The sequence below is a fragment of the Syngnathus floridae genome, chromosome 3 (genome assembly GCF_059516105.1).
Source record: "Syngnathus floridae isolate MCC-2025c chromosome 3, RoL_Sflo_1.0, whole genome shotgun sequence".
In the NCBI taxonomy this organism is placed as follows: Eukaryota; Metazoa; Chordata; class Actinopteri; order Syngnathiformes; family Syngnathidae; genus Syngnathus; species Syngnathus floridae.
This window is the reverse complement of record NC_142415.1, coordinates 7123945-7138957: the sequence shown is the minus strand read 5'-3', so window position 1 is coordinate 7138957 and position 15013 is coordinate 7123945. Positions and strand designations below refer to the sequence as shown.

General features: G+C 42.0%; 1 protein-coding gene across 1 annotated transcript in view; it reads right to left on the bottom strand.

The window, feature by feature from the left end:
* The window catches only part of mettl15 (methyltransferase 15, mitochondrial 12S rRNA N4-cytidine), a 45279-nt gene that overhangs the window by 7184 nt on the left and 23082 nt on the right, over positions 1-15013 (bottom strand). The window contains exons 4-5 of the mRNA XM_088370823.1: positions 7553-7744; positions 5807-5985 (exon numbers count right to left, since the gene is read on the bottom strand). Of these exons, the coding sequence (XP_088226949.1) occupies positions 5807-5985; positions 7553-7744 (371 nt within the window). The remainder of the gene's footprint in view (positions 1-5806; positions 5986-7552; positions 7745-15013) is intronic.

Genomic DNA, 15013 nt, shown 5'->3' with positions numbered 1-15013 from the left:
TTTGAAAATTCAAAAATCCGCGATGTAGTGAAACCGCGATAAACGAACCGCAATGTAGCAAGGGTCATTTGACCTGCAAGTGACGTCAGCAGCGCAGCGGTTGTTTACATAAGGACAAAGGATTCTATCACGGGATGACGAAGATGACGAAGGGCCCCACGTTTGAAGGATTAAATGATTTGGAGTGACACAAGGTTTGAAAAACGTATTTATGTTATAGTTATTTGATATATTTGATTTCGTGTAGCAACTTGTATATGTTTTTATCGTTACAGTTCAGTAGTTGTTGGCTCGTTGAAGTCTTGTTTTGTTAAATAAAGAGCTGTTTACCAAACCCACGTCTTTCCTGGTACTTTGTTAACGCTACAATATAGTTATATACTAGATCTGTGCGGCGCTCGCGCGGCGCGGCGTTGTTGACATAAAGGACGAGGAATTTGATCAATGGATTTAATGATTAGGAGTGACACAGATGGTTTGATAATATTGTTATATGATAGTTATTTGAAATATACTTTATATATCGTTATATGGGTCTGTGGAATAATTAGAAATGCAACTTACAAGTCCGACGTCAGCGGCGCATATGCGGCGCATACATGGCATTGTTTACATAAAGGACGATCGATGGATTTAATAATTTGGAGTGACACAGATGGTTTGATAAACGTGTTATTTATGTAATACTTATTTGAATAACTCTGAATGTTACTCAGGCCCGTTCTCAGCTCCTCGTTTGTGTATATGTCACGTTAGCATACCGCATCGTTTCGCCTGTTGTTGCTGGTTCATGTCTGTTCTTGGTGTTGGATTTTGACAAATAAATTTGCCCCAAAAGTGCGACTTATACTCCGGTGCGACTTATATATGATTTTTTTCACTGTATTGTGCATTTTATGGCTGGTGCGACTTATACTCCGGAGCGACTTATAGTCCGAAAATCACGGTATTTAGCCACAACTGCCCTGTGGCAGCCAGTGCACGCCTGCGGCCCCTCCGACCACCACCGAACATTCACAGCCAGTCACACACCAGTGCGAATGGCACTGGAGGGAATGTGGGTGAAATGTCTTGCTCAGAGACATAACAACACACAAGAATGGCAATCGAACAGGAGACCCTCCGGTTACGTGAGTCAGACTGCCCCTGAATACATTTGACACAAATAAAGATGTTAACTTACGATCAAATGGTAACTGTACTTTCCTGTTGTTTTCGGTTCTGTAGTTTCCTCACAAATGAGCAATAGCATGCAGATGCAAACACTGCATGCTTGGTAGATCAACAAAAAATGTAAATTCACACAGCCGATGGTGCTTTATGTAATTAATGTAGAAAATGAGATACATGCCACTATGGGTCTGTCAGTAATTGCGTGGAACACAAAGGAGTGAATCTTGGGTGTTAAACTTCCCGTTCTGGTCAGGACTGTGACGTTCTGCCTCTCGTACTCTATTGGGAGCTGGCAAATTTCCAGGTCGAATGCAACGCCTTGCAATCAGTCTCTTTCGTAAAGGAAAGTGACTCAGGAAACGGTGGGGAAATATTGGCTTAGAAGGACAGTGTGAAATCAACGTTATGGCATCATCATCCTCATCAGGAGAGGGCGTTAAATTGATTGTGCAACTCTTTTTGGGCATATATTCAGTGACATTAACTGATGAATATCAGACAACTCTGAAGAGAATGCAGTCTCTTGTCTCCGACTGTTGTATTGTAAAATTGCCACTGATTTGTTAAAGTTACAAATGAGTTTCTTCTTTCATTTTCCGTTTTTTCTTATCTTTTGAGTGTAGCATGCTTCTGTTTAACCAAATATTTTGGGCTTCCATTTATAATAAAGCAAATATATTTTGGGTTGTGGGGTTGAGGTTTACAGCATTTTAATATAAGACCGGCCCATATAAGACCTTTAAGAGAAACTGCAATAAATAGAGAAGTGAGTGATGTGGCATTTCTCCCCTCCTGCACTAAACAGCCCAAGGTGTGAGTCACACTGCAATCAATACAATGCCTGCACATAGAGACCAAGCCCAAGTCTCGCCTCACCAAGCCATGTGCTCTCTCTCCCTCTCTCTAATTCATCTTTCAAAGCTCCAAGAGACAGATCCATGGAGAAAAGGGGAGCTTACCATGTGCACAAAAAGAACCACAACAATATGTACAGTATACATTGAAAAACACAAACATGTATATGTTGTTTCTCATTTGCCTTTTCTATAAACTGATGTTGTGGTGAAGAGACACAAGAGCAAATCCATTGCACAACAACCCTAGAACATCGACAGCATGGTGGACAAGACTTCAATTTAAGTGACAGCATGATGAAAAAAAAAAGAGAAACCGACAACTCAATAAAACATACATGTATGATTTTAGACATCACATTGCATTCCATCTGGCATTTCTCAATTGTTAGTGATACTGAATATTTACCGTATATGATATGAACCGGATTTCAATAGGGTCAACAACAGTTTCCAGCAATTGTAATGTTTTATCTCCTCCCTGATCCATCACCTTATCGTGGTGGAAGGCTTTGTGTTTCCTTCCCCATTGCTTCTAGAAGCTAAGTTGTCTGGGGGTTTATCCCCATGGCAGAGTTACCCATCACCTTATCGTGGCGGAAGGCTTTGTGTTTCCCCATTGAGTCTAGAAGCTAAGTTGTAATGGGCTTTATCCCCCTGGCAGGGTCACCCATGGCAGTCAGGTCCTAGTGTAGGGACTAGACCAGGGACTACTCAAAGACTCCTGAAGAGAGAAACACATTTTGGTACCCGCTTGGACATGGGTCACCAGGATCCTTTTTAGGGTCAGACTTAGATCTGGCCGGGCATAGCCCGACTAGGCAACATGAGTCGCCCTCCCCATTGGCCCACCAAGTGTGGCAAGGGTCAAAGTTTTGGTGGATATTAGTGGTAAGGGATGCGTTCAAGATGGAGGATTCAGCTTCACTGGCGGATATTGGTGGATATTAGTGGCAAAGATGCCTTTAAGATGGAGGTGTCAGCTTCACTGGCTCCCTATCCAACACCGCATCTAATACAAACTCCTCCTTCTCACCTACAAGTCCCTCCATAACCTGGGCTTTTATGATCAGTGGGACTCCAGAAGCAGCTGATGGGTACCGGCCAGCCAAGCAGAATGCAGCTTTGGTGGTCCCTGAGGCAGAAACTCTGGCCCGGGATGAGTTCAGTGAGCCCATCAAGAATTTCTTTTGGAACACTTCGAGGAAACTGGTCCATTATCTGGCATTTCAAGAGAGGGAAGATGTGCACCATAAACACTGTGGAGAGTGGGAATGGGGCGCTGCTGACATCTATGTTGCACATTGTGAGAGAATACTGAAAAAGATCTCAATTGCACTGCTATTCCTTACCATGAAGAAGGAGAATCTGTGAAGTGTGAGGCGGGTTCTCCCATCTGTGGGGTTCAAGTCACCAAGGTAGTTAAAAAACTCCTTTACTACAAGATGTTTGGGATCTGTACTATGGGTGTCAGACTTTGGTCCGCATTGCCAGAAGTAAGTTTGATTCGTTTCCAGTGAATGTTGGCCTCCGCCAAGGCTGTCCTTTGTCACTAATACTGTTCATAACATTTATGGGAAGACTTTCTAGGTGCGGCTGAGGTGTTCAGTGTGTCCTGTTTGGTGTTACATCGCTGCCATTTTCAGATCAACTCTCACTGAGTGATTTGAGTGTCAAGGCATTTTGGATGAATATCAGCATCTCCTAATCTGAGATCATGTTCCTCAGTTAGAAAGGACTTGAATTAGGATGAAAATCTGCCCGAGTGGAGGAGTTTAAGTATCTTGGGGTCTTATTCATGAATGAGGGGACTATGGAGTACGAGCTCGACAGGCGGATCAGTGCAGTTCCTGCAGTGATGCTACCTCTGCATCGGTGACGTGGTCTGAGTTGACCAGCGTTGCCACCCTCATCTATGGTCACGAGCTTTTGGCCATGACCGAAAGAACAAGATCCCATATACAAGCGGCTGAATTTATTAGGTTTTTGTTTACTTACATGTATTGTAGTTTTTCATATGTTGTTGTGTTTAGTTTTTGGTTAATTTGTTTTCTTATTATTATTTATATTATGTTTTGGACCTCTGGGCCACCGTACAATACAGACAAAACCACTCTGACAAGATGTTTGATTGACACAACTAATCACTATTTTGTATTGGTGCAGTAAATGTGCTTCAGAGTTGGCAAAAGTGTTTCAAGTTTGTCCATTATTTCCTGTATACTTCTTGCTCACCATACAGCTACCTACAAATGATATAAGAAAATGGCAAAGGACAACCATTCATACTTACTTTCACAAATATGAGAAATTTAGAGTTGATTAACAAATCATGCATCAAAATGCAATAGGCAACGAAATAAATCAGACACAAGCAATGCAAACTCCACAAAGAAACGGTCGAGCTTTTTTTAAATCATGAATCTTGACTGTTGGGCAGACGTGTTAGGCACATGCACCATCGTATTGCTTCGAATTTGTCAACGTGACATTATTTATGAGCGCAAGGTTGCACCACATCCATAGCTCTTCATCATGTCATTATGCCAAACATGTTTTAAAAGGCTGGAAATGTGATGTTTTCGTAAATATTGGTTTGGAATATAATGAAAACACAAACATTGAATGTACTTAAAATCTATGCAAAATTGAATTTGTTGAATCCAGTCATCATTATTTTTCCTTGGTTTTCCTGCTATTCTACTCTTGCTATGTAGTTGCTATGGACACTGCAGGCGGTTGACAAAGAATGACTAATCAAACTGTATTTCCAACTACATGACTTTTTTGTAAATACTTGTACCTTGTGAATGCAAAACATCAAATTGACAATGAGTGGCATGTTGTGTTATATAACTATTATCAATCGATATTCATTGTATTCTTTATAGTTGAAGAAAACTGCAAATTTTTTCTATGGCAAAAAAAAAATAGCTGCAATAAAATGAAAGCAAGGAAACAAACTCAGCATGAGTCATCTCAGACACAAGTCTAAATTTCATATTGTTTATACATCTCACAGTTGAAGTGGGTGCAGGTGCACACACCAAATTTCATAAATGTGTTATTTCCCCTCAAATGACATATTTTTCTTGTCTGCATTTATGGCACAATTGGTCACAGAGCCCCCAGTGCTACTTGCTTCAATAAAGACTTATTTGGATTGTTTCAAATAAGCAGAGACAGTGATTTTCTGTTGCTCTTCAAAAGAGCTCAGACGGCTGCTCTTACCCACACCTGTTCTCCCTTGGTGACGCTGACGCACATGCTGCTCTGTGCAATAACTCTTGACTACAACATTTCACTTATTCAGCACCTCGAATCTTGGAGGCGTATAAACAAAGGGGCAAAAAAAATAAAATTAATCAGAGAAGAAAAATAATGCAAACAAATGATGTGTGTCGTGTGTAACCGTGTACGTGTTATCATAAGTGTCTGGTGGTTCTGCGTGCATGCGAACAGGGAGACGAGGGGGACGTAGGGAGAAAAGGCAACACCCCCCTCATATGTGAATGCATCCTTTAGAAGATACTCTATACGTATTCAAAATGTACTGTATATTTGGGGCATTGATCAAAATTTACTTCAGACTCCTGCTTTTTGTCATTGCTATTAAAAAGGAAAAGGACTCATAAATTCAAAGACAATTGAGTGACTAAGATCATCGCTCAGTGATTTTGAAATATTCCACTGGGAATGGGCTTTGAACTCAACTTGTAGGTTATTTCGTTATAGCCTTTAGATGACTGTTGGAATTAATCAACTTAATGTCTCGTTACCTGCTACCACACGTGCAAGCTGCTGTGTCCGGGTGATGGGGTTGACACGCCGTGCCTCCACAATAGCTGAAGCTATTTTCCTGGCGTGTCTCTCCTCACCATATGCACTGAGGATAGAGGCAAGAGCCTGTTGATCTAAGGTATTCACCACGTCAGCAGCACAGGGCATGTCGGAGAACCTACGCACAATGGGAAGACCAATTAAAGTTGGCAACGTCACGTCCTTGCTGACAGCAGTGAATCCTGCCAAGGGTGAGATATGTATAACTGAAAACATGTATGGCTGATAGTTATCACGACAAGGATTTGTGAAGTTACGGTAGCCGGTTAAAGGGCTGATGATGAAATGCATTTTTATATATAAAATGATTATTTACAATAAATTTACATGGTGCGCATGGTGAAGATTACCAGTAGCAACATGTGTAAACATACATGAGACTTTACTGTTAAGTTTAGTAATTCCATCTACTCATTGATTTCTAATATTAAATGATTACAGATTTAATTAAAGGGCTGATGATGAAGTGAATTTTTATATATAAAATGATTATTTACAATAAATTTACATGGTAAGTGAGCATGGTGATGATTACCAGTAGTAACATGTGTAAACTTTACTGTTAAGTTTAGTAATTCCATCTACTCATTGATTTTTAACATTAAATGATTACGGATTTACTTGAAAAACATTAACATTGATAATTTTGTGGAGAACTCTTGCAATTTTTTACAGTTTAAAACATTTGTGATTTAATTACGTTACATCACGTTTGTGAAAATATCCCAAAGATCAAAAGAATATACGCCACACTTCTCGTGTTGAAATGAGCCTGTTTTGAGGGGTTAGCACTGTCTCAGGTGAGTGACTTACCCCATTTACGACTGGGCCAATGGCAACTGTCTTTTGATGACTTGATTCTACTTAAAAAGTAAGTGCCTAAATTGCGTGGATGAAGAAAATAAAAGCATTGGATGCAGTTGATCAAGAGCTAATGTAGACGGCTAATGCTTACCCTTTGATACGAAGGGTGTCCAACATGTTTGCAGCATGTGTGTGTTTCTGCATAATAGTGTCTCCACATGAGATTACACAATAAAGTCCGACGACCGAAGTCCGGCCATCACTTGAGTGTGGCTCTGGATATTGACCCAGCCAAGCTGATCATGTCATGAGCAGACAAACTTGATGCGGGGGTGGTTATCAGTGACAATAGCCCCACTGTTACATAACAGCGGAGCAGATGCAGAACACCTCCCTTCCAGGTCAAGACATGTCCCACTAAAATTACTTTGGAAGATCAATTGATTGAATTTTTGAGAGATGTTATCATTCAAACGATAACATAATATTTTTCAAACATTAATGATAAAATGTCTTGATCACTATTTGTCCAATTTCATGATTTGCAATGTTTCTGAAGATGCTAATACATTTTGGGGATATAGAGGATGTTTCCCTTATTGCCTAAAATGCATTTTCCATGATTGCATTTTGAACTGGTGGATTGCGAGGGTGGACAACATTACGTATTTCAAAAGCGTATTTTTAATTTGTCATAGGATGCCATCTTTCTTACATCTACATTTCATATTTGATACTAAAACGAGATTCAGTCATTTGCGTGAATCTAAATTAGGATTTCAGGTCCTGGTACTCACTGAATTCAAATGACTTTTTTTTTTTTCCTGCTCAAAATATTGAAATGGCACGACTGTCAGTTTTGTAAATGAAAGATATGTCACCTTTCTCCATCCATTCTCATGTCCAAGGGCCCATCCTTGCTGAGTGAGAAGCCTCTTTCTGCATGATCCATTTGCATGGAAGAACAGCCAGCATCCAGCAGTACGGCATCGATACTGCCTGCTTTAACATGGATGCTAGCGAGCAGGGCTTCAAGCTCGCTGAATAGTCCAAGTAATGGTTTTATTCGGCCACTAGGGAGAGAAGATCATCATCATCATCAGTTAATTGTGCATTTGCATATTTTTTTAATGAGAGGATGTCTTTTATGGTCTCATAAAGGTAGTTTCTAGAGCTGATTTCTACCACAATGGATGTTACTAATTTGGACATATTAAAATTACATGAGGTGCAATTAAAATAGCATATAGGACCAGTAGTAAAGTACGAACTAGTGATATTGATATACCAATAAGATTATGAATATCCATTGGTTATTGACTATGCTCAAAGTATTAATACTAAGGGTGTCACAACTCGTCCCCGGTCATTCCATTATTGTGTATATGTTGCCATGGTTTCTGTTTGCGTCGCCCCTCCTGTGTCTGGTCACAATCTATGTAATCGCCGTTACCTGTCATGTATTTAAGTCCTGTCTGCGTGGTACTCCCCTGTCAGATTGTTCTAGTCTCTAGTCTTGTTGTCCTAGTCTCTAGTCTTGTTTCGTCTCTCGTCTTTCTGTTCTCGTCGTTCTCGTCTCTCTGTTCTTGTCTCTCGGTTTCAATTAGTTGTAGACATTGAAGTTAAAGACAGAGTAAAAATAAAGGGATCATTGTGATACAGAGGTTGTTTGTCAACAGGCACCATAGTCAATTCATTTATTATTTAGGCTTCACAAGCTGTTAGTTACTAGCTGACCCTAGATTTAAAAAGCGAAGAAAAACAGCAACGGCAATTCAATTTTTCTACTCATGTACATTTAAAAAAATGAACATGATATTCTTTGGAAGCCTTGTACCTGCCTCACCTATTCCATTAGGGCTTTCCAATAACTGACAGAGCAAAGCCGTGTACACTCAGTCACTTCCTCATGCTAGCACGGTAAGATCCTCCAGCCACACTCATGAAAAATTCATGTGACCTTTTAACTTTGTGTGATCAAAGATGATGGCACAAGAAAGCAACAAGAGTAACTGTCTTTACATTAAAAGTACAAAAAAATAAAATAAATAAATCTTCTTTTTCTCTTTTGCAACCAATTTACTATTGGTTACTATAGTACCGTTCAATCTAAATGGTGACTTCAAACCTCCCAGACTAAAAGTCGTAGAAACTATGAAAAGAAATTGTGTTTACCACTGAGCCTGCACTACAGAGGAGGTGGAAAGTACATTAGGTAAAATAATTTCACCATCGGGAAGACAAATTGGCAATGGTTGAAGCTCCAGCTGAATCAGCCACCACAGGTCAATTAAAGGCCATGTCATAAAAATGTGTCTTTAATCGTGTCTTAATTGTTTCTACTGAGGTAGCAGTTGTAATATCTATTGGTAGGGCATTCCAAAGCTCTGGAGCCCGAATAGAAAATGCTCTAGACCCTGCAGACTTCTTTTTCACTAAAAGAACAGCATTTTGTGAGCGGAGGTTACGGGACGAAATGTAAGATACGAAGGCGGTAAGCCATGCAGTGATTTATAGGTCAATAGAAGAACCTTGAAGTCACATCTTAAATGGACCAGGAGCCAATGTAAGTTGGCTAATATTGAGGTAATGTGATCAAATATTCTTCTCAGTGTGAGCAGTCTTGCCGCAGCATTTTGTACTAACTGTCGACTTTTAATACTGGACTGAAGACCAGAGAATAATGCATTACAGTAGTCAAGGTGCGACGTAATAAACGCATGTATAATAGTTTCCGCATCACAAGTCGAAAGAATCGGGCGAATCTTAGCAATATTACGGAGGTGAAAAAACGCAATTCTAGTTATGTTCTTAATGTGTTTTTGAAAGGATAGCATTTGGTCAAATATAACGGCGAGATTAGTTACAGTATCACTATGAGTGATAGTACATTTATCCATATATATATAGTGGTTTCCTTAAATAAGAGATGATAACGACCAGGACCAATTATCAACACCTCAGTTTTATCTGGGTTAAGACGTAGGAAACTGAGAGACATCCATTGTTTAATCGCTGCAAGGCACAGTCCCGCGGATTTGTCATCGATAACGGCATATATAATTGGGTATCACTTCACTGGTTCTTTTATCTCAAACAAATTATTTTAGGTGCATTACCTGACATGTTTCGGCTTGTACTTCCACCTTCATCAGAGACTCTGATTTTCAGGTAATGCACCTAAAATAATTTGTTTGAGATAAAAGAACCAGTGAAGTGATTAAAAAGGAAAAACAAAATGAACTTAGTAAAACAATTGGGTATCATCCGCGTAACCTTGAAAACTAATGTTGTATTTATGTATTATGTCCCCAAGCGGAATCATATAAATACTAAATAGTATTGGTCCGAGTACCGATCCCTGCGGGACACCACACGTAACGTTATTGAGCTCAGAGGTCGTGCTGCCATGGACCACTCGGTGGGTCCTGTCAGATAGATAGAAATTAAACCAGCAAAGCGCTGACCCTGAAATACCAACACAGGTTTTAAATATTGAAGTCTACAGTGTTGAAGGCAGCACTAAAATCAAGTAATAATAATACCGATGAGATGTTTGAATCCATAGCTATGAGGAGATTAGTCACTTTAGCAAGTGCTGTCTCGGTGGAATGACTCTAAAACCAGACTGAAAAGATTCAAATCGATTATTGGCGACCATGTAATTAATAAGCTGCTGAGCTACTACTTTTTCAAGAATTTTTGCTACGAATGGGTATTTGAAACCGGCCTTTAATTACTGAGACAGTCCGGTTTGAGATTTGGTCGGTTAAGTAGCGGTTTAATGATAGTGGTTTTAAAGGCTGTTTGCACTATACCAGAGGAGACAGATTCATTATATTTAATTATCATTATTATTTGGTTTTCAATTAATTAATTTAAATTAATTGGTGCGTCCATTACTTTTCTACAACTACAATTTGAGTCCTTCCACCCACACACAGGTGATAATACCTCAACTACCTTAATGAGGACTGCTATTTACATCATGTTTTAAAATTGCTAATAAGGTTCTAAAAATATGTAAAACAGTTACATAACATTTGTAAATTATTCATTTTCTTATGTGTGTTAGACCGAGAGTTAGATACATAAATGGCTTATGTAAGGTCTTTTATTATTAAAAAAGACAAGTTCTAGTGGTGTATGTGCTAAGGTCCAAGTGTGGACTTAAAAGAGTCTTGAACTATTTATGGTTGTAACATCTCACAATATTTTTATGTGATCAACTTGAGCATGGAACTATATTTTTTTTGTTTTGAAGATATAATAGTAGAACATACAAACGTATTACTTAATGTTACTGAACAACCGAGCCATTCAATTAGCAACTCGTGGGCCATATGAGGCTCAGAACCAGTCCTACAAGTGGCCTAGCGTTCTGAATTAAACTGCATTCAAGGGTTGCACTGGGGACTAGATCGGTACGCAACATTTCCGAAATTCCTACAGAGTTTGATAACATTAATGCATCACTCGCGTAGCCTACCCACATTGCCGAGGGTGTTGTTTTGAAGTGTGTAAAAACAGGAGAAATGTCAAGAACCTGGGGGTGAAACATGTCCGTTTCAACTTTGACAATGTAACATTGACAATGAAAACCGTCAATTTAGGCATTATCAATATCTGCCGTTTACCAGGTGCCTAATGTGTATGGTCTATATTTCTTGATTTGATAATTTGACCCAAGTGAATTTGTAATTCCTGCTGTATCATAAACTCATTGATAACAAAAATGTTATTAAATTTAGAAAAATAATCCAAAACAAGCCATTACTTTATAGTCTGTAGACAATGGTGTTCAAAATACTGCTGCTCTTCACAAATCATGCCAGAAATACTCCCTTGTGTTGACCTGCTCAGTTCGGTTACCTGCGTCACTGAAGCCAGAGACAAGATGCTGATTGATTGCTTTCAGCAGGGGACCAGTGATGAAAATATCTTCAATCCAGTGAAGGAAAAAACAGTCGGTTATAAACATAGAACACGCAGATAGAGACTGGTGCTCAAGTGTTTGTTCATATTTTCAATTTTTGTTACCTCAGCTTAAAAAGGTTCTAAAATCTATCTGGGGCCAGACTATGCAAGAGACTGTGAGCAACAATAAATGTCATCACAACTCTTGTGCGCGCGCACACACACACACACACACACGCACACACACACACAAAACCTGTACACACTAGCAATGAATACAGTATTTTAATTCTACAACACTATTAGAGGACTTAAACATTTTAAGTTTGCTGTGGAATTTCGACCAATCCTATTAATCTAAAACGAGTTCGAGAGTGCCCGCATACAGACAATTGGTAAAGGCATCCAGGCCGGTTCGGAGGCGGGTTCGGGTGTGGCCTGAGGGTGCCTCCGATGCACTTCGTGACTGCTTCGACAACACTGACTGGGACTTGTTTAAGCAGGCAGCCACCTACAACGATTGGACGGACATAAAGGAGTATACTGACTCTGTTACCTCTTACATCACGAAGTGCATCGATGATGTGACTTGCTCGAAATCCGTCGTCACTCGCGCGAACTGGAAGCCGTGGCTGACGGGGGCTGTCCTCAGACTGTTAAGGGCCAGGGACAAGGCTTTCAGAGCGGGGGATGAGGCTGGCTTGAAGACAGCGAGGGCCGACCTGTCCCGAGGCATCAAAGAATCGAAGAAGGCGTTCTCGTGCAAGGACTCCACCCACTTCAAGGACAGCAAAGACGCACGTAGCCTTTGGCGGGGCATTCAGACCATCACGGACTACAAGCCCGCGCCGAGGAGCTGTGAGGGCGACGTCCGTCTGCTGAACGATCTGAACCGCTTCTTTGCTCGCTTCGACGCCCAGAACAGCACTTGCCCGCTGAAGACCACTCCCCCCCCACACGAGCAGCCCCTGCGCCTCTCTGCCGACGGTGTGAGGAGGGCGCTTGCCGCTATTGACACCCGTAAGGCGGCGGGCCCTGACAACCTGAAGGACTGCGCTGGGGAGCTGTCAGGTGTCTTCACGGACATCTTTAACGTTTCCCTGCAGCAGGCCATCGTCCCCTCGTGTTTCAAGGCTGCCACCATCGTTCCTGTGCCGAACAAACCTGCACCGTCCTGCTTCAATGACTACCGCCCCGTGGCACTGACGCCCATCATCATGAAGTGCTTTGAGCGGCTTGTCATGGAGCACATCAAGTCCGTTGTCCCCCCCACCATTGACCCTTTCCAGTTTGCGTACCGTGCCAAGCAGTCCTCTGAGGATGCCATCTGCTCTGCCCTCCACTCGGCCCTCACCCACCTGGAGAGAAAGGACTCATATGTGAGGTTGCTGTTTGTGGACTTCAGCTCTGCCTTCAACACCATTGTGCCGCAGCGACTCATCTGCAAACTCGACGAGCTGGGCCTCAGTACCTCCCTCTGCAACTGGCTACTGGACTTCCTCTGTCAGAGGCCTCAGGTGGTGTGTGTTGGCGACAAAATCTCCGCCAGCATCACGCTGAGCACGGGGGCCCCCCAGGGCTGCGTGCTCAGTCCATTGCTCTTCACCCTGCTGACGCATGACTGCACTGCGACCTACAGCGACAACCGCATAGTGAAGTTTGCTGACGACACGACTCTGGTGGGTCTCATCACAAAGGGCGACGAGACTCGGTACAGGTCGGAAGTTGACCTTCTGACCACGTGGTGCAGGGACAACAACCTCCTGCTGAACGTCAATAAGACCAAGGAAATTGTTGTTGACTTCCGGAAGGGTCACACAACACACCTCCCGCTGATCATCGACGGTGCTGTGGTGGAGAGGGTGAGCTGCACCAAGTTCCTGGGGGTGCACATCAGTGAGGACCTCTCCTGGTCCGCAAACACCTCGTCACTGGCAAAGAAAGCTCAGCGCCGCCTGTACTTTCTGCGGAAGCTCAGGCGTGCATGTGCTCCTCAGGCAGTCTTGTCTACATTCTACCGTGGCACCATTGAGAGCGTCCTCACCAGTTGCATCGCTGTCTGGGGTGGTAACTGCACTGAACAGAACTTGAAGGCCCTGCAGCGCATAGTGAATACGGCTGGTAAGATTATTGGTGCTTCGCTCCCCTCTCTGAAGGACATTTACACCTCCCATCTCGCCCGCAAGGCAACCTCGATTGCCAGAGATGTGAGTCACCTGGCTCACTCTTTGTTTGACCTTCTGCCCTCTGGGAAGAGGTACAGGAGCCTGCGCTCCCGCACCACCAGACTCGCCAACAGCTTCTTTCTCCAGGCTGTTAGGGCCCTGAACTCGCTACCCCCTTCTGCGTAGCGTGCGGCACTGTTGCGCTATTTTCGGGAATGTCTGCTGTACGCGCAGTTGCTCCTTTTTTTTTGCTCCTCTTATTTATTTATTTATTTATTTATTTATTTGTTGTGTTATTTATTCATTATTTATTCAGCACGCTTTTGTTATACTTGTTTACTTGTTTGTCTGTTGTGAGCCATGTCTTGTCACCGTGGGATAGGGGGGAACGAAATTTCGGTTTCTTTGTGTGTCTTTGGCATGTGGAGAAATTGACAATAAAGCTGACTTTGACTTTGACTTTGACTTTGAATTAGTATTTCTGTTCGTTTAATTAAGGAAAAGGGAAAGTAGTCAGACCTACATATATGATGTGAAATTTGATCAAATATTTGACTCAACATCCAAAGTAATTCCCAACATACAACGTTATCATGGTTAGCCTGTGAGATGGCGGCACGTCAGGATGACGTCAGTTAGTGACGGTAGTAGTGGTGAAAAAAGGAAGAAGGTGATGATTTCCTCACAATTAAAACAATAAATCATAAGAAAACATGAGTGCGTGAGAGTGATCTTGAGAAACAATATGGCCGTAAAAACGTGTCAACAATTTCGACAATCATTAACCAAAAGGAAGCCCTCAAAGCGGTCAAGCCATCCAAGGGGATTACCATCATCTGTAAACGTCGCAGCTCTACCCTGGAAGAGATGGAACACCTTTTGTTTGTATGAATAAAGGACAAGAAGATTGCTGGCAATACGATCACTGAAACTTTCAAATGTGAGAAGGCCAACGCCATATTTTGCATTATGTTAACGTTATGTAAATTGGATTTAAAAAAAAAAGAGAAATGGGGAAAAAATATATAAAATATCCATCCATCCAGTTTCCATCTTCTTCCGTTTATCCGGGGTCGGGTTGCGGGGGCAGCAGCTTTCTTCTGCCCAGCCACTTCGTCCAGCTCATCCCGGGGGATCCCAAGGCGTTCCCAGGCCAGCTGAGAGACATAGTCTCTCCAGCGCGTCCACCAGCGGGTTCGGGGGTTGCCGCCACGACAGGCACCGACCACCTTACGGCCACAGCTCCGGTCGGCTGCCTCA